Source organism: Eumetopias jubatus, unplaced genomic scaffold (assembly GCF_037043125.1).
Source record: "Eumetopias jubatus isolate StellerSeaLion01/CBP00866 unplaced genomic scaffold, mEumJub1_p1.0 scaffold_8, whole genome shotgun sequence".
Classification (NCBI taxonomy): domain Eukaryota; kingdom Metazoa; phylum Chordata; class Mammalia; order Carnivora; family Otariidae; genus Eumetopias; species Eumetopias jubatus.
This window is the reverse complement of record NW_028274814.1, coordinates 105170071-105190763: the sequence shown is the minus strand read 5'-3', so window position 1 is coordinate 105190763 and position 20693 is coordinate 105170071. Positions and strand designations below refer to the sequence as shown.

The 20693-nt window shown below is 35.5% G+C and overlaps 1 protein-coding gene across 9 annotated transcripts in view; it reads left to right on the top strand.

Annotated features, from left to right (window-relative positions):
* PPFIA2 (PPFI scaffold protein A2) overlaps positions 1 to 20693 on the top strand; it is a 462519-nt gene that overhangs the window by 382339 nt on the left and 59487 nt on the right. For all 9 annotated transcript variants that reach the window (XM_088025652.1, XM_028105432.1, XM_088025651.1 and 6 more), the window contains 4 exons: positions 2392 to 2629; positions 6245 to 6274; positions 9389 to 9519; positions 11271 to 11425. In XM_088025652.1, coding sequence (XP_087881778.1) covers positions 2392 to 2629; positions 6245 to 6274; positions 9389 to 9519; positions 11271 to 11425 — 554 coding nt within the window. The remainder of the gene's footprint in view (positions 1 to 2391; positions 2630 to 6244; positions 6275 to 9388; positions 9520 to 11270; positions 11426 to 20693) is intronic.

Here is a 20693-nt window from a genome sequence, read left to right as displayed (position 1 = left end):
ACACTACTAGGTATTTACTCAAAAAATACCAAAACACTAATTCAAAGGGATTCATGCAACCCTATGTTTATTGCAGCATTATTTACAGTAACCAGACTATGGAAGCAGCCCAAGTGTTCACTGATAGATAAATGGATAAAGAAGTGGTATATACATACAATGGAAAATTATTCAGCCCTAAAATAGAATGAAAACTTGGGGCACCTGAATGGCTCAGTTGGCTAAGTATCTGACTCTTGATTTCAGCTCAGGTCATGATCTTAGGGTTGTGAGATTGAGCTCTGCCTCAGGCTCTGCATGGAGCCTGCTTAAGATTCTCTTGCTGGAGAAGAGGTGGGTGACGGGATGGGGTAACTGGGTGATGGGCATTAAGGAGGGCACTTGAACTAATGAGCACTGGGTGTTATATGCAACTGATGAATCACTAAATTCTACCTCTGAAACTAATACAGTATATGTTAATTAAATTGAATTTAAATAAAAAATTTTAAAAAAAGAAATGCACATGTTGCAGGTGTACAACATAAAAAAAATCCCCCCCTGCCCCTCACCTCCCCTCACTCACGTGTGTGCATCTGTGTGTGCTCTCTTTTTCTCTCTCTCAAAAAAAAAAAAAGACGAAGAATGAAATCTTGCCATTTACAACAACATGGATGGAGCTAGAGAGTGTAATGCTAAGTGAAGTAAGTCAGAGAAAGCCAAATACCATACGATCTCACTCATATGTGGAATTTAAGAAACAAAACAAATGGGCAAAGGGAAAAAAGGGAGGCAAACCAAGAAACAGACTCTTAACTGTAGAGAACAAACTGATGGTTACCAGAGGGGAGAGGGTAGGGGGATGGGTGAAACAGGTGATGGGGATTAAAGGGTACACTTATCATGATGAGCACTGAATATGCATGGAAGTGTTGAATCACTATATTGTACACCTAAAACTAATATAACACTGTATGTTAAACTATATTAGAATTAAAATTAAAAAACATTATAAAAAAGAAATAAGCATCTTCATAAAAACAGTGACAATGTCTTCGTAAAAACTGCTAACACTAACTAGAATTTATTTCTGGTTAAGATTTTTCTTCTTCCACAAACTATTCTAACCATTAAAAAAAAATTCCTCTTTTCTGGTTTCCTCAGTTTACTTATTCTCCCTTAAAGGAAGGGATCAAATTACTTCATTTGCCACTGTCCTGTTTGTTAGTTAATCTGTGCATCTATAGTTAGCTACTGTTTTGAGTGCCTTACTTTTATGGTCTTATTTATTATTTCATCCTTTTGTATGATTTATATGGGACTCTCTCCCCAACACATTAGGACATTTCAAAGGGAATCTATTTTGTGTTCTTTCTTTCTTTCTTTCTTTCTTTCTTTCTTTCTTTCTTTCTTTCTTTCTTTCTTTCTTTCTTTCTTTCTTTTTCTTTCTTTCTTTCTTTCTTTCTCCTTCCTTCCTTCCTTCCTTCCTTCCTTCCTTCCTTCCTTCCTTTCTTTCTTTCTTTCTTTCCTTCCTTCCTTCCTTCCTTCCTTCCTTCCTTCCTTCCTTCCTTCCTTCCTTCCTTCCTTCCTTTCTTTCTTTCTTTCTTTCTTTCTTTCTTTCTTTCTTTCTTTCTTTCTTTCTTTCTTTCTTTCTTTCTTTCTTTCTTTCCTTCCTTCCTTCCTTCCTTCCTTCCTTCCTTCTACATATTCTTGAAGCTTCTCCTTAAAGAAAAAATGAGTAATAGTGCTTTGTTTTCTCAAAAGCATTTATAGCAACAGCTAAAACAGTTTCTTTTATTAGGTATGTATGTGTCTATCTGACTATAAATAGATCATCTCCATATTATTAACACTGCCTGGTGCTTTTTTGAATTTGACTTGGCTAAGTAGGTATTGTTAAAAAAAAAATCTCAGGGTTTTATTTGACCAAATGATAATTATAAATGACCATTCATTGAAAATTCTGTCAGTCGTACTGTTTCATCAGGTGGGAGTTAAGATTCAGTATCTTTGTTGGGATCTGAGTTTCTAAAAGTCTCATTTATTGGCACCTCAGTTCAAATGTAAGATTAGGATGAGTGACAGGAAAAAAAAAAGGATTAGTGGCAGAAATTTTCTAGGCAGGCAAGGTTTTAAAAGGTTTAGCAGGTGGAAAAAAAAGTTTTAGCAGGTGTAGTATAGAAAGAGGGTTAGACTGAAAGTGGGGAGGAGTTATATATCACTTGAAAAGAAGGATTTTCTAATATTCAGCCAGAAAGCCTCTGGAATTTTTGAAAGTTATATCATAGCCTTAGAGAAAAGAAAACATTAGATTTGATATAAAATGTTCACAGAGCTATTTATTTATTTATGTGAATTCCAGTTACCATCTTAGCAGCATATAATGGATCCAAATTAAATTGTATCTTTCAGGCTAATTCAGGAAGAAAAAGAATCCACGGAGTTACGTGCTGAAGAAATCGAGAACAGAGTGGCTAGTGTGAGCCTGGAAGGCCTGAATTTAGCAAGAGTCCACCCAGGCACCTCCATCACTGCCTCCGTTACAGCTTCTTCACTGGCCAGTTCATCTCCCCCGAGTGGACACTCAACGCCAAAGCTCACCCCTCGGAGTCCTGCCAGGGAAATGGATCGGATGGGAGTCATGACACTGGTATGATGATATGCACGAGAACATTTGTCCCCATTAGGATTAATGGTGCATGAGCTGATACTTATTGGGTGTTTATTCTAAGGACCTTCTGTGGTTTTTATCATTTTTCTTTTTTCACAACATCCCTTGGTGGTAGGTGCAACTATTAATCTCATTATGAGACAAGCAAATGTAGCCTACACAGGTGTAATTTTCTAAGGTCACATAATAGGTAAGTAGAAGAGCAGCAATCTAAATATCACAGCAGCTATCTGAATGACTTAAACCATTAAGTAAATTTTTACTGGTGATATCTTGAAGTAAATTGGGACTGGGTATTTTATTTTTAATGCAATAAATCACAAAAAAATATTATAATTGCTTCAGTAAAACAACAAAGAATGTTAACATTTTATAATCTAGATAATATAATTTTAATAAGAAGAGCTATCAAAAATAAGAGTGACAATTTCCCAATTTTGTTTTAGAATTTCATGTCAACATTTTTACCCTTCTTTATTCTTTAATTCTTTGTTTCATTTATTTTTATATTTGGGATTCATAGTTAGAAACCTAAGTTAGGCGGTACCCTGAATATAACTGAGAGAAAATCAAAATGCCTTTGCTAAAAATAATATAGAGAAACCTCTGGAAGAAATGATGGGAATGACTACTGAGTGCTATGATGGTTAGCCACTTAATTCTCATGATAACATCTGCAAGTCTGAGGGCATCACCTCAACAGAGAGCAGAGGTAACTGGGGTTTGAGAGCATGAGTAAATTGCTCATGTTCAACACAGTAAGTGGAGCTGGATTTTTTCTTCAAATTTGCCAGCACAAAAGTATGTGCTATTCTGTCCCTTCTGTGTGTGTGTGTGTGTGATTACCTGGAAATACGTTTAAATGACAGTAATGAAGATTTAAATATTCTGAACTATTTGGGGAGGTAAAATTCTGCTTTTGTAATGAATATTAAAACTTTACTATTAAAATAATAAAATTCTAATTAAAAATGAGTTTGGGGATAGAAATTAATTAAAAACAAATAGGTGAAATAATAGTTTTATACAGTATAAAACTAGCACAAATATAACAAATGGAGGAGAAATTAATGATACTACAGAAGAATATGAAGTGTATACAGTGTTTCTAAATATAGTCAGAAGGCTGTGAAGCTTCTATAAGAAGTGTCACAGTATCTATGTGTGTGTATGTATGTGTGTAAAATATCTGAACAAAAAATTTTAATTCATTTCCTAAATGACATCGTTAATAAATATGTTGCAGTAATATGTATTATAGCTAATAAATTGTAAAAATTATTTCCACTGGAATTGATTTATATTAATGCACATATATGCATTTCTTTATAAAGAAATTATATCTATATCTATCTATATATATAAAATGCTCTCACCTCTAGGGAAAAACTACCTTATAATTTTTTTTTATTTTATTTTTACAAAATTTGTTATGTATGTAAGTTAAATGTCTTTTTCTTTAATTTTACAATTGAGAATTGAAACAGAAAACTATTTTTATGGTGTGGCAGCATTTTTCACATCCAAACTCTTTATGATTATGGACTTCCATACAATAAAGTCAACATAAAAGAAAAATGACAAATTTTTTTTAAAAAAGGGAAACTTTTACCTTCTTAAACCACTGAGTCCTCTATTCTGTGCTCATTTCCAGACTTGATATTAAAAATATTTTTAAAATAGGAGCGCCTGGGTGGCTCAGTCAGTTAAGTGGCTCCCTTTGGCCCAGGTCTTGAGCTCAGGTCTCGTCCTGGGTTCTGGCCCCTCCCTAGTCAGGCTCCCTGCTGCTCTGCAGGGAGTCGGCTTCTCCCTCTGCCCCTCCCCCCTTTTCCTGCTCGCTCTCTCACAAATAAATCAATAAAATCTTAAAAAAAAATTTTTAAATAGACATCATAGACTGTACCCAATCAGGACAAAGGACAGCTAATCAGAACTGACCCCCCTTTGACACAGCACACAGTTTTAGCCAACGTACTATATACCCAGTATATGGAGCTACATTATGATCTGCTTATTTTTAGAAATCTAGGAACCGTCAATCTGACTTTAACTAAACAGGATATTGTCTCTCGCTTAGTTTCTGTTTATATTTGCTACATATATTGATGACTTGTTTATTATCAAAGCTACAGTAAGAATATTGGCCCACAGAGCAGAATTTAGTCAGCATTCAAGGCAAGGAAGCTTTGGTTATTTCTGTCCTGGTCCTTACATTTTTGCAACATAGTGTTTTGCTCTTTAAAGTATTTTCATAAACATTGCTAATGTTATTATTTTATACTAATAAAATAATGTGTATAAACACATTTACACACATCATTTACACATGATATTTGTGTATATTTGAAAAAGATGCCACAGCTTTCATGCATTTTCTTGAGCAGTCATAAATAAATCAATGATAAATGAACATTATTACACTGTAATTACAGTACTTAAAAATGTTTGAAGCATTTCCTGAGGGTAAAAAAGTACTTAAAATTTTCCATATCTGACTCAGAAAAACAAGAAATGAAATCCAGAAGTCCTTATCACCCTAAGAAAAGTTTGTCATTAAATTCATCACTGCTACAGTGAAAGACAAGTAGATTTTCTTTTACCTATAGAAAATATTGGGGGGGATAATTCTGTTGGATATAATCCATGTTTGAATTTTCAGAGGAAAATGAAGAATTTTAGGGACAGAAAAGCAGAGATTGAAAAGATATTGTATTCATTTGTATTGTATATGTTTATATGTTATGCAAACATTGTTATTTGTCCTGATTATAAAATGTGCTTTCATTTACTTTTACCTCACCACAAATCTATAAGCATAAAGAACATTCTACCAATATCTAGTTAGAATATTGAATGAACTAGATCAACCAACTTTCCAATAACATAAAAATATATAAATGTAAATGTAACTAAAATGGAATAAAATTGTTTTACTCACACAAGAAAAATTAACGAAGATATTAAGTGAATAAGGTTCATTGGAAATCAGAAAGAATTAACTTTTAAAAAAAATTCTGTAAAAGCACATTGACAAGAAAACAGCAGCTGTAGAAACATGTTACACTGAGGCCAGAGCTTTAGGCATTTGGGAATGAGAGATTTGTTAGGATGCCAGGAAGTGTGAGATACATCAGGGATAACATCCCTGCCCTAGGGAGGACCAAGGCTCTGCATAGATAGGGCAAAAGGGAATGTTTATAAACTCCATATATGTGCATTGATTCTTCATTTACATATGATCTTCTTCATTCCCATTTATGTTTTCTCGGGAGGGTATAGTCCCATATTTATTTCTGGCTAGATCACTGCATACGTGCTTCCTGTTCCCTAGGGTCCCGTGTCTCAGATCTCATACACATATGTTTGACCCTCTCATGTGGACATGCCCCCTACCAATTCCATCTAAGAAGGTTCCTCTCTGAAATCACTCTGAGGAGGAGTCCTTCTGTAATGGTTAAAGACATTTATTTAGAAAACAATGGAATGAAAAAACAAGACAGTCATGTTATGAATACTATTTAAACTTGTAACATGGTCAATTGGTACTCATTAATTAGTTCTATTTTATGTTGTTTTTATTACTGCCAATCACAGCCAAGTGATCTAAGGAAACATCGGAGAAAGGTACTGTAAATATCTTTTTTTTGATTGCTAGTTGAATATTGTTTTTCTGTGAAAGCTTTAAAATTATATTCCCATTAGTTGAGCCATTTTAGTAACATAAAAAGAAATATTAAAAGTATTTAAGTGTTATCCAGTTGTGTAAATATGATTATAAGAACAGATGCCTCAAAATAAAATTGTTTATGCTTCCTAGGGTAATGGTTAGATTATGTGGTCTAAATATCCTAGAATTAGATTGTTTATTGCCAATGCTAGAACAGTGCTGCTTGTTTTTAAAATGTAGGTTTTACTGTTATTCAGGCATGTGAGACCAACAGATCAGGAGACCACTGTCAACGAAAAGAGAGCTTGTTACTCACACTTCCCCAGAGGAAGGGCATGCCATGCTATGCAGAGGCAAAAGGAAGTACCAGAGGAGGTCCTGAAGCAGAAAGAGCTAGGAGAAAAGATGAGTAGGAGCTTTATTGTGGTTTCTGTTGGAAAGGCAAGGCAGGGTAAGCAGGCTTAGGATTGGCTAGTTTTAATCATGTCGGTGGGCTCTAGGTATAGGGGCCATCTCTAGTTGTCCAATTCCTGGCCTGGGACAATTAAGGCAGAGGAATATTGCCTCCTGAAGTGTAAGAGCCAGAAAGAGAGTATGGTTTGGCGCACTGGTCTAGATTGATTGATGTGCACATGAAAGGCACACTCCAGGGAAGTAGTTTGCTATCTCTAGGAATTAGCCAGCCCTGAGAGGAACATTCTGTCCTGGGGACCAGATGCTAGAGCATCAAGAAGACAGAACTTATAAAAATATAATTAATCTGATGCCTTCCTATTTGGTGTGACATAAATAGAATAAGTATTGGAAATGAGAAACAAAATTGACTCTAGTTCTGATTCACAAAATGACATCTTGTTAGATAATTGAGAACAGCAAAGCTCAGACTCATGGATGTTGGATGGGAAAGATTTCAAAGATTCAACCTACTATCTAGTGCATAAATCTATTTTTCAGCATCATCAAGATGTGATAGACTATTTCCAAACACTTCAGGAACCAGAAAACTATTTTTTTTGTCTTTTTTAAATTAAAGAAATCTGTATTTGTGTGGCTTAGATTGATGGAACTTTTTTTTTCTTGAGTTAACATCTATCTTCCTATGGTATCTTCTCCTTGATACTACCATTTGGTTCTCAACTGTCAAATTTATCATGCATAAAGTTCTTTGTCTCTGACTTCCTCTACCACTTAAAAGGATTATTCTAGGAATATAGAAAGAAATCTGAGTAGATGATGGATGTAAAAGAAGTTCAGTGGGTATAAGAATAAAAGTGACAAAGGAAAGTCTCATACAGGAACGCAGGCTCAGGGAATTTAGCGGGTGAAGAAACGGTTGGTAAAAAAAGTAGGTCATGGAAAGACCGCAAACTAAAAATTGTTGTGTATCAGGCTAAGGAGTTACGGGTGTGATTCCATTTGCACTTCAAAAGAACACTTTAAGATAAGTATTATCACGTCCATTTTGCTGATGAGGAAATTGAATCTTAGAGAAGGTAAGTAATTAGCACGCGTCATTCAACAAATAAGAGAAATCAGAATTCAAATCCATCTCTGATTCCAAACCGTTTCTCTCCTCTATTTTATTTATACAGTGTAAGCTCCAAGCATTATTCAGACAAACAGTTTGTGTATGATGTTTTTAAAAGCTGGTATTTGGACAGTTGGCATATTTGACTGGTGGTGTGGAGAGAATAAGGCATTTTAGGAGGTGTTTCAGAGGAAAAACTCTGGAAGCAGAAGGGTCAGGCTTAGCAGAAAAAAATCACAGAAAACAATTACGGCTAGACCATGGGACTGTGAAGACATAAACACATATTAGGTAGAGTTTGGAAACGTACTTTATGAATTTAGATGAGAGGTGAGTTTAGGAAGAGTTTTCCAGAGTATTAACCTCATGCTGAAAGTAGTTCTTGAAAAAGATTCTTCCGGTGGCACTATACTCATTGAAATGGAGAGAGGAAATCGTATATAGATGCCTACATGAACTGTTACAAGTAATCTAGGCTTGGATGACAAAAGCCCAGTCAAACAATTTAATTAAGTTTCTCCAATACATGAGGTCTTTATCATATATCATATATAAACACACTTATGAATAATAGCTCAACATAGAAACAAAGCAAGGCATTATGTAGACATAAGATGATAAACAGCTTTAAAATTTTTGCTATAGCCATATTGCTAACTTTTTGTCATCAGAACTTCCAGAACTGTATCTTCTAACTATGCTTTCCAGAATCTTTCTCTCTATATGTATGTATTTCAATGCACAGTGATGCCGTGGAAAAAAATGCAGGGTTGTTGTAAAAAAAAACCTCTTTACAATCAATTCGATTGTTGAAAAGTCTGACTGTCATGCAGTTTTATATGTCTGTCTCTGACAAAATTTATCCTGAATTGTTCTGGATTCTGAACTAAATTATTTAAAGAAATCCCTTCCACCTCATCTTCTTGTTTCTGTATGCCTTTGTCCACATTCCCATGAGAGGTAGTGAAATGAAACAATTTGCAAGAATTTTTTTTCTAATAAATTGCCACTCATTTTTTTAAACATCTGGAACACATTTCATTAGCCTGATTTAATACACTTTATCTGGTAAAGTTGTATTTTTGCCACCTTCTCTTCTCACTTCAAAGATCTATGTAAAAGATATCCATGTTATGATAACCTGACTATGCATACTTTTTTTAGTGAATTAGCTCAAATATGTGTTCAGTAACTTTTTATGAAACATTTACATTCCTGATATATTGAAATGGATTCCAGGGTAGCTTTTTTATAGTCCCTAGATACTGATCTATGGTGTTTATTTACTCTGAAATAATATTTTTGTGTAAATTATCCAAGAGTTTTTTTTTTTCAAACTGGAATATCTTTACTTTTAAACAGTTATGACACACACTCTTCAATAATGTGAATTTCTATGTGTAAGACCTATATGCCCCAAGTTTTTTATTTTGTTTTTGTGTTAGAATTACACAAATAGCCTTGCTTAATGATTTCTCCATTTCCATCCATTTCCATTGAAATCTAGAAAGAGTTCATCTGAATGTATTGTTTTCGCTTCTAGATTGCAGTGGTGGAAGAAGATGGTCGGGAGGATAAAGCAACAATTAAATGTGAAACTTCTCCTCCCCCTACCCCTAGAGCCATCAGGATGACTCACACCCTTCCCTCCTCCTACCACAATGATGCCCGAAGGTACGACTCTCCCAGAACACAGCACAAGACCTGCTCTCCTTTAGAAAACACTCCTCTTTCTTTCAGTGTTGTCAAATTGACTGCACTCATACAATTTCTCAAAATTATATGAGAAATTTTATTTGAGCTCTAACTCTCCATTAAGGTATTGCCCTGCTCCCTCTCCCCAACATCACTTGTGGAAAAAAAAATTTGCATTCTGAAATCAAATTTTTAGTTTTAAAATTGTATATTTTTGGTCTTATTAGCCAATATGGATGAGACGAACTCTTCTATTTTTAGTGGCTATTTCCTATTAAAATAGAGTCAGACTAATGGAAGGACTTATTAGGAAGAATAATAGAAAAATTAAGGTATTCGAGGACAAGACTATAAATTTGGCTTAAATGTAAGAGTAATTAGGGTCTGAAAAGTCCATAATTGCACATCATTTACTTTTAGCAGACAGATAGGTATACCACCCTCCAGGTGCTGGTGCTGCTGCCTAGAACAGCTACTCAGGCAGAAAGTTCTTAAGAAAAAAAAAGTATATTTGCCAAAATATTAAAAGAAAAGGTAAGGGAAAATACCCATTTTTCACAGTAACTCATCCTGTGGTCCTTTCTGTCAGCCTACAAAATTGCAAGCAGATCTCCATAAGAATTAATGACATAAATAAACCTAAACATGCGAGTCACATCTTAAATATATGGCCTTTTACATTCTTATCAATTGCAGCGTCTCTAGACACATAATTGATATAACTGACCATAATGACTTAGTATTAATAACTTATGTAAGAATCTGTCTTCTAAATAGTATGTGTTTTACAGCAACTATATTTGAAAACAGAGCTTTCTGTGCTGGCAGGCATTTTTTGTCTTTCTGTTTTGCTTATTTTTGATTTCTAATGTGGAAAACAAAAGTTACTCCAATTTCAAAATATATGCTTTCACCTTCCAAGAAAAGAGTGAATTATATTTTAACATGTGAAAGCTATTGGTTTGGAGTTTAGAGAATGTGAACTCATGAATTAGGATGAATAAGTAAAGTAATTCATCAAGGTGTTGTCACATTAGCAGCTGTAGAATAGATAGCGATATATATGAACCTCTCCTATTAATACGGTGTCAGTTACACTGACCAGGAATGGAACAGCAAGCACCTGCTTGGAATTCATTTCAGTGTCTCATGTACCTAAAAGAATACCTGAGAACTATAAGAAAAAACAAAAAGTGATCACTAGAGCATATGATTATTTGCTTCTGAATCCTTCCTAGATGATTTAAAATTAAACGATTTAGACTCCAAAACTGGGAGAGAGAAAGGTGGCTAGAAGAAACCCCAGTAAAGATGTGGGCTGGAATGGCAGCTTAAATTTCATTGTTAGTTAAATTTAAATGTCTTATCATAGGTCATTATGTTTATGACTGAAAAAAACGTAAGTTCTGAGAAGGAAATAGGGAAAGGGTCACATGCTAAAGAATGGAAGGTCATTTAACAGGCAATGAATAAGCCAATCTATGTTCATTGATTCATTTGAGATCATATCAGAAATAAGGGGGAAAACATTTAGAACAAAAATAATCTTTTCTAGAAAAAATTTGGAGGCTCAAGGCCCTAAGCCTGAAAAAAAACAAACTTCAATATGTGTAAAAGCAAATATAGGAGGAAAGGGAGAAAATAAGTGTTCTTCCGTTTGTCCCTTTCTAAAAGAAACAAGTCTTAGTACTTTGTGGGACGAGCAGTTTGCTCTCTTTTGTGTTTTGCAGTAGTTTGTCTGCCTCCCTTGAGCCAGAAAGCCTTGGGCTTGGCAGTGCCAATAGCAGCCAAGACTCTCTTCACAAAGCCCCCAAGAAGAAGGGAATCAAGTCTTCAATAGGACGTCTGTTTGGTAAAAAAGAAAAAGCCCGACTTGGGCAGCTCCGTAAGTGTGCATGTGTTTGACTCTTCACTGCCACTCATTTCAGTCACTTCTGAGGGTCCATCTGCTTTTCATTTCATTTCCCATCTTTGCATTGCTTCTTTTTTCTACCTGACAAACTTTCTTTTTCAGTCAGCTCTGTAAATGCAATTTAGCTGAATAATGTTGGACAAAACTTACAAGGGAAGAATATTGTAAAACGTATAGTTCTTTTGATTTCTCTGTGAATAACAATAGCTAGAATTTATTTGATGCTGACTCTGTGATAGACACAAGGCCCCTATGAGGCAAGCGTTATTACCGTTATTCTTATTTATTGTTGAGTAAACAATGTCTTAGTAAGTTGCGGAACTGAGAAATTTATCCTAGTGTCGGTGTTTCAAACCAGTTTAAAACCACTGAGCGTACTGCCACTTAAGGCACAGATATCTATAAAAGCTTTTCTGCTGAAACAGTTGAAATACCTATAAAAAATCCAAAATAATTTTTTTAGTCAAAATAAAGAATTATATGCAGGGCAAAAAAGTACAGGATTTCTTTGTTTAAAGCTAACACAGCTTTCCACAAGCAAACTCTACACTATGTAGGTGGGGAGACAGAGGAAGGAATAGGGCAATACGGATTGTGTTAGTCACTAATAGAATAAAAATATAGATCAGTACATTTGAAATGACCCTAGGTAAATACATAAACATATGTACATAGGTGATGGATGGATGGATGGACAGACATATTTATAATTGTCTGAAACAAAAAGAATATGAAAAATGTATTTCCTAAAATGATGATATATATACACTTGCCTGTGTGTGTGTGTGTGTGTGTGTGTGTGTCTTCCTATATATTTATTTTTTCTTCTGAAATCTTTTTTCATCATATTGGATATTTGTGATTACATCTTCTTTTTTCCATCTTTTCCCATTTAACTTAGAACTATAGTTAAGTGATTGGGAAAATATTTAGCTCCCACCTCTAACACTAAATGCTGAACAGAATGATACAAATTTCTTAGCACTTTCTTTAGTTTTCCAAATAAAGGAATGATTACTTACAAGTAATGCTCCAGCTCCCAGGCTTACTTGCCTGTCCTGGCACCAAAAGAATTTCTGAGAATAATATTTATGTTTGCAAATTTACAAATGTGGTATTTTCAAAAATGCCCTTCCCAACTTCCGTAATGTAAAACCCACACAAAGCATCAATGATGTCTGACCAGCTGTGTGATTAAATGTTACTCAGCAGGTGAATTAAATCCTCTTTGGATTTCTGTTTCTCAGGAGGGAACTCCTTAAGCTATAAAAAAAATTATTGCATAAGGAGAGAAGATAGAAGATGCTTCTTTTTTAAATATAAAATATACATGCCAAGGCATTGTTTTAATTTTTTTGTTTGACAACTATTTATAATCTTACCAAATTGTCATTTCCAATATATTACAGTGTAATTCACAATAGTGTAGATAGTTATTTTAAGATATTTATTTTGCTAACATAGTAATCATTTTATTTATTCCTATTTCAACATATATATTCATTTTAGGATCTATAATTTACTTTTCCCTTTTAACATAGATTTAATTGCCTTTCTCTCATGGATTTTTTTTCTATTTTTATTTTGTATTTAACTTCGATGAAGAGTAACTGAATCAGAAATTTTGCCAATATTCTTTCAAAATCAAAGCCAAGATATAATTTAAAGTCTGGTAAAATATAGATTCTTCTAGAAACCTAGCACTTCTTACCCATTTTCAGTGACTGTGTGTCTCTATGTCAGACCAGATGAAAAGGGAATCAATGATAATTATTTTCTGATCAACACCATCCAAGTTGGAAACTAACCATAGTTTTTGGGGGTCATAGCATCACCCCAGGAAGAATTCTGAACTCTCAACAATTTTGTTTTACGCTGAAGAACAACAGACACAGTATAAATAAAGCCAGAGTCAGCATGCTAAGGACTGCACTACTGATGAGGAAGACAGTGACAAACATCTGTGCCTCTGGAACTGTACCGAAGCTGTACTGAAGGTGAATCAAAGCTCCTAGAGAAGCCAAGAATAAAAAGTCTTTACTGGAAATGAGACTGGAGTAAATAAGAAGAAAATACAGACACAAATAGGTTCTAAAAAACCATACATTTACCAAAAGAATATGGTACATGGTACCACTGGTACTTTGGTTGAGGGATAAGGACTCAGGTCTACTTTTGTCTTGGAAGGTGTATCCAGGTTGTTAGGGGAAGACTGTGAAAACTTTTCAAACCCCAGAGGCTACCACCTGGTCATGCTGATTTATGCATTAGAAGAAACTAAGAAAGACCTCTAGTGGTTATGATTTTAATATCTTGATCTGACAAATTTAGGCACAGGCACTGGCAATGTTCTTTCTTCTGCCAATGTGAATAGAAATAGAATAAAAGATGGCACAGAAAGTAATACGGTAGAGGGATGATGGTGTCAAAGAACCAAATTTGAAGTTTTGGACCACGTCCTAAGATTTTGAACTCTTAGTTAAAGATTTAACTCATAAGCTCAAAGAAAGAAAAGTAATCTGAGGGTAGCTATGCTAGAGGCCTCTAAATGAAATATGGTATGGAGGAAGAAAACTATCTAAACAAAACTATGAACGTGTTCGCTTGGTTCCATCAGGAATGATGAAGAACAAAGGAGAAATTCTTAGTAACTCAAAGAGGAGAATATTGGTTAAGGGGGTGTTGTTTGTATTGTATAACAATCTGAAAAGCTAGGGTTATAAGATAAAATTCAGATATGATGGATCAGTCAGTGTGACTGCATTAATAACCCCTAACCATGAATCAAACTGAATATCCAAGTAGTCATTTTTTCAAATGTGTTACTAGCAGAGACAATATAAACATGGAGACCCCAAAGCACAAAGACAACAACACATCCAAAAACATTTGAATAAAGCTAACAGAAACCAAACAAAATTATTTTATTCCAGAAGTCTATTTATTTATTTATTTGAGAGAGAGAAAACAAGCAAGAGGGGGAGTGGGGGAGAGGCAGAGGGAGAGAGAGACTTAAGCAGGCTCCACACTGGGTGTGGTGGGGCTCAATCTCATGACCCTGACATCATGACCTGAGCCAAAATCAAGAGTTGGATGCTTAACCGACTGAGACACCCAGGTGCCCCTATTCCAGAAATCCTTAAAGTATGTTTTCCTTGGATACCTTGATTATTCAGTCAAATCACAAAAGTAGCATGGAGAAAAGCTTGGTAGTAATGGAAGATTTCACATTTTCAGGTACCTTTTAGAAAATTCATTCTGCTCTTTATCAGACAGTTTGACAGTTCTGTGTACAGTATTAATGCCTATAATGTAGGAGCAGGATTTGCAAACTAAAATGTCTACTCAGTGCATCAGATTATAGGCAGGGTTTAAAATAACAGGAAGTGATATAGATTAAAATGAGTGAATGAGCATTTATTCTTCCATTTAAAGCATTCATATTTAATTTTTAAGTACTATGCTGGAAAGGTAAAACATATATATGAGCCAAGTCTACCTGAAGGTATCAACTGAATTTGGGGAGAGTATCCTAGCAGAGGAAGTATTCCTTCTAGCAGACATGGGATCTGGTTTTAGTTTCTCTTTCTCCTTTTATTTTCACTTACTCTCTTCCCATAGTACAAATCCCAAGATGAAAAGATGTAAAAACAGGTTTGATAATCTTGTTGAGGGGCATAGAGACAACAGGACCAGTAAAAACTTCTGCTGACTTTGTAGAACATAGATCCAGGGTGTGATAGTTGTCTATCAAGACATAGCAGCCCAATGACCACAGCCTTCTTTCCCGATGCATACATCTAGAGATGCAAGGCATCCCTGATATTTCAATTAATATTTAAGCATGCTTATGTCCAATCTGTATTTAAAGTCATCACTTGATCCTGCCATCTTCCTTAGATGTTAACTTATCTTTCCCTTACCTCTAATATCCAAGCTTAAATGAGTTGTCCACAGTTACTATTTTCACATTCTCATCTGTCAGTCACTTTATAACCTACCACAGCCTGACTTCCACACAAACTACTAAAATTCTAGAATCAATTTTAGTCTTAACCAACATAGAAGATTGGTTAAGACAATGAAGGATAGATGTTATCCCAGCAATTCAAAAGGATAGTAACACACTCAGGAGAGTATTTATTATGATGTGAACTTAAGGAAGAAGCAGTATATCTGAAACAGAAGACCTCTTCCTAAAAAATATAATTTGAAATATTTTGGTACCAAAGTTGTATGTATAACAAATGATAGATATAAGCAAACATGTAAGAACAATGTCAGAAAGACCACTAGCCCCAAATAAACTGATGATTGGAAAAACTGTCCAGACCGAAAGGGGACTTATAAAATCCTATTATAATTTTTGTTTAGTAATTCTAAAATTTAAAGAAAATTAATAAAAGTAAGGTTTGCCTTATGTGATCAGTAAGTACACATAAGTGGAACTATTCAAAAATTCATTTTTGCTTTTGCTTGCTTAAAGAGAAAGATTTTACCCAGAAAAGAAGCATAACAAGAGGGAATTGAAACCCAACAGGGTTGAGATTTTGAGGGAAAAAAGAACACAGAGATAATCCAAAATCATTTCTGTCTTCCTACTTTGAGTGAATAAGCATATGTTGAGCCATTCTTTCGTGTAGAGTACCAACCATGAACTTTAGTAAAATGGCTAAAGCATAACTGTTGGCATCAAAGAACTTTCAATTTATTAAAATAAAGCACATAAGCACATACAACCTTTTATTTAAAACAAAACAAAACAAAACCTTCAGCATGTTCCTGACCCAGAAAAATTTTACCTGCTGCATTGTCTATCCTACCAGGATAGCTAGGGATAGGAGTTTTGAACCCCACAATCTAAAATTATACATCGGTTATTGGAATCCTGCCTGGCTTGCCTTTTAATTCTATCTGAAGGCATTAACCTATTTTGAAGCAAAGCAAATTAAACTGTGTTAAAAATAACTATGTCAGATGACACTTGTTTGTTTTTCTGACAAAGTTACTCAGTTACAGAACAGGAAAGGCAGTGGGTGAGCTGTGACTCATGGCATCCCTGTGGACAAGATGTCAAAATGGGGTCTGGGTGATGGAAAAATTCGGTGGGGTTTATAACTGGTTGAATAATCCTCCTATTATAGTGCTAACAAGTAGAGTGATGCCACCTTGGATCAAGGTCCCTGGTGGCATAATTAGGACTCCTCTGTCTTTAGTCAATACAACCCCAGTCACTTAACGTGAATATTTCAATAGCACAGGTATCCGATTTATGGATTACTGATATGGACAGAAAACACAAATAAAAAAAAAAAATAGAGTTGTTCTAAAAACTATCTCAAAAATATCTCTCCATATGATCTTAATACATTCTTTGATTTACTACCTGGGAAACACCAGGTCTCCCAGGTCTTCAGAGAACCCCAATTATAATGACTATAAAGAAAAAAAAGAACAGAACACACATGACCATCCTAGCTGATGTTAACAGTGAATGATAAGGATAAAGAACAGAGGCCATTGACAGACATTGTAAGAGAGGTGAACAGAAATCAAAGACGAAGAGATTTTCAAGTATGGAGAATTGATCCAATAAAACCAAATGCGACGAAGCTATGAAAAACAAAAACAGTAAAAACAAAAAAATATATTAAATTTGAACAGGCAGTGTCCCCAATTTTGAATGTATAAAATACATGTATCACTGAGTAAAAATAGATTGATAGATGATAGATAGAAAGATAGATAGATAGATAGATAGATAGATAGATAGATAGATAGATAGATAGAAGCTACTTTTGAGAATTGCCTTAAGTGCACATGAAAAGCAATACATTCCCAAGAAATTTTTTGCCTCCTAAATTGCAGTTCTCTTTCCTTTATGGTCATCTGACAGATTGTATTTTAGTTGCCCGAACTCACTGACCTACTATAATTAGCGTAATGAAGAAAATACCTTCATAATGACAAAAACAACATCAATATTGCACCAAAAATGTTCAGCAAGCACCCTTCTACACATGAAATTTGGGTGGCTTGTGCTGGCCTTTATCCAAAAATTTAGATTGTTCCTAGATGCTCTGGAGCCAACAGATACAATAGAAATTCCCAAAGTATCAATTACAGATGACTCATGCTCTTCATGGTGAAAGGGCCTTTCTTTGAATAAAAAACTATTTAGCTTCCATTATGAGTGCATTTTTTACACTTTATGAGCCAGGCCCTGTGTCTAGGTGCATTTTTCAGAGAGCTAACAGACTGACAGATACAGAGCAATTAAGTAACCATTTGTAAACTCAAAGTGTGTTTAAATCCAAGTGAATGCTATGGTTTAATACTAAAGAGAGGTCAGTTGAAAGAAAAGATGAAGCCACCAATGGGCACCAGATTGCAGTCTTCATCTCTGTGGAGTTAGAGCTCCCTTTTTAAATACAAGAACAGGGACCTCTATTGGATAAATGGAGAGGTATAGACCTTGCAATATGGGTTTTGGCTAGAAATTCCTATAGACTTGTATTTCAAGGGACAACATGAAATAAATTATGTTGAAAGGAATCTAAGGGCCAAGCAACATAGAGATATTTGCCGTCATAGTTCAGATGAACAGATAGCTCCAACCAGTACTATTCATAGATCCGAGTATATAAGGGTCCTTTAGATTCCTTGGCCAGGGTCTTAGGAAGCCTCACACTTTGCAGCACCTTCCTTGGAATTTTCTATTATCCCTCTCTGGTACCTGGGAGAGTCTAGGGCTGGCTGTGCTATCGGGGCAGGACACTCTTAGCCAAGAAGCCAAGATTTGGACCTGTGTGGGTCTAATCACTGAAAGCACTGATTATTTTATTTTATTTTTTTTAATTATTATTATTTTTTTTTTACCTTTCAGACCCTGGGGCAAACCAGGGAGGCAGTGCCATCTGGGCACGGTGCCTGATCCAAGCAAACCATGTGGATTTGGGTCCCTCTTTCTCCCCTTCAGAATGTACCTTGACCCTCTTTCCCGTGCTTGGGGTCAACCAGATATCCCAGGAAGCCCAGAGACTTACACCCATGAGGTTGTTCTGGGCCAGTGGCCCAACTCTGGTTGCAGGAGGGTGATCTGACAAGTGAATCACTCACTCCTGCTGTCTGGAATGCTATTGTATGATGTTGGACCACTAGATTGTTGTCCTGCTGATTTGGGGTTAACTCAAAATGTTTATGTAGAAAATGAAGTGGAGGGCGCCTGGGTGGCTCAGTTGGTTAAGCGACTGCCTTCGGCTCAGGTCATGATCCTGGAGTCCTGGGATCGAGTCCCGCATCGGGCTCCTTGCTCAGGCAGGGAGTCTGCTTCTCCCTCTGACCCTCTTGAATCTCGTGCTCTCTCTCTCTCTATCTCATTCTCTCTCTCAAATAAATAAATAAAATCTTTAAAAAAAAAGAAAAAAAAAATGAGGTGGAAAAAATATTTGAGTGGGACCCTCACATCTTAGGAGTGGTCCTGTGTCCAACAACTTCAACTCCTACAAGACCTCACCAGTGTAAATGTGCTTAGTGATACCCTAGAGAACTTCACTGAAGGCAAGAATTTTGACTTGGGCATTTGCATGCACAACTACTGGGTGGCCACTGCCAAGTGATAATTTATTATCTGAGTAATCCAGTCAATCATGAAACTCAAGCCTTCAATGTCTGAGTGCCTCATGCCATGAGAGGGTGGAGAGTTAATGATGCTCTCTTAACATTCCTTTTTTTTAAAAAAAAAAAAGATTTTATTTATTTGTCAGAGAGAGAGAGAGAGGGAAAGAGAGACAGAGGGCAAGCACAAGCAGGGGGAGCAGCAGGCAGAAGGAGAAGCAGGCTCCCCGCGTAGCAAGGAGCTCAAGGCGGGACTCCATCCCAGGACCCCAGGATCATGACCTGAGCCAAAGGTAGCCGCTTAACCTACTGAGCCATTCAGGCATCCCTCTCTTCACATTCCTAATGAACCTCCCATAGAGTGAGTAACCCCTAGCTTCCACAGGCTAGCGTTTCATATCAGGGTCACTCTTGCCATTTTAAGGATAGGCTAAAGGATTTTCTACTCATTAAAGAATTTAGAATCCTTGTTCCCTGCCCAATATGTATCAGTTGCCCTTTGCAATCACGGTGACATTTGAAAACGTGCCTCCCTCCCCAATCAACATATGCAAATATTAATTTCCTTCTGGAGATTGGTACTGTCTCCAGTTTAGAACCATCAGTATAGAGAGAGCTGTCCAACAGAAATATAATTCAAGCCACAAATGTGAGTCACATATATAATTTTTAATTTTCTAATAGCTACATTAAGAAAAGTAAAAAAAGACCATTGAGTTAAGTTTTAATATTTTATTTAAGTCAGAATATTTCAACATGTAATCAACATAAAATTATTAGATATCTTATATTCTTTTGCATTCTGTTTTCAAAAGCATATGTGTATTTTATACTTCCAACACTTAATTTGGACCAGCCACATTTCAAGTGCTTCATAGCTCTGTATGACTAGTGAATAAAATGTTAGTATAGATACACAGACAGATATTCCTAAAGTCCACATAGCCATATGAACCCACTACCACCTGGACAAGAATAAGGCAGACACTCTCCAGAGTCAGAGGATCATCCATAGAGTAAGAGTTCATCAGCTGGTTTGGCTGAGATCATTCTTACCAATAGCTGGAACCTGAACTTTGCTGGATCAGTTCTATGAAAGAAGGTTCTCATCCAGAAATATTTTAATCGGGCTTAAAAAATGCACCTGATTAGACTTTTGCTCCTGCTTAAGGGTACTGTCCTACATGTGATCCTTAAAAATAATTTTACCTACTATGGCCATAAATGTTATTTTGAAACAGGATATCGCTGTAATTCTCTATTAAATGCTCTATTCAAAGGACATTAGATTTTGAAGTAGCCAGAGTATTTCCAAGCTCCTCATGCTTTTTATTTTTATAGTTTTATTTATGAGAAACAAATTCTAATATCTTTTTTTTCTGGGTCTAGATTTGACTCACCGTATTCTTCCAGAGCTGTCTTTGTTTTCCTCCCAGAGCAATCATTTATTTAAAAATGTTAGTTTTGCTAATTAAAATGTTGGGTTCTTGAAAAAAAACTGAAATCATAATTTAGATGTTCTTCTTTGCTGAGAAAAAATAGAAAGCCTGATTCATACAACCACTCAGTGGTCGAAATGTCTTGTTTATTGAATGGGTCTACCTCATCAATCTCTATGTCCCCA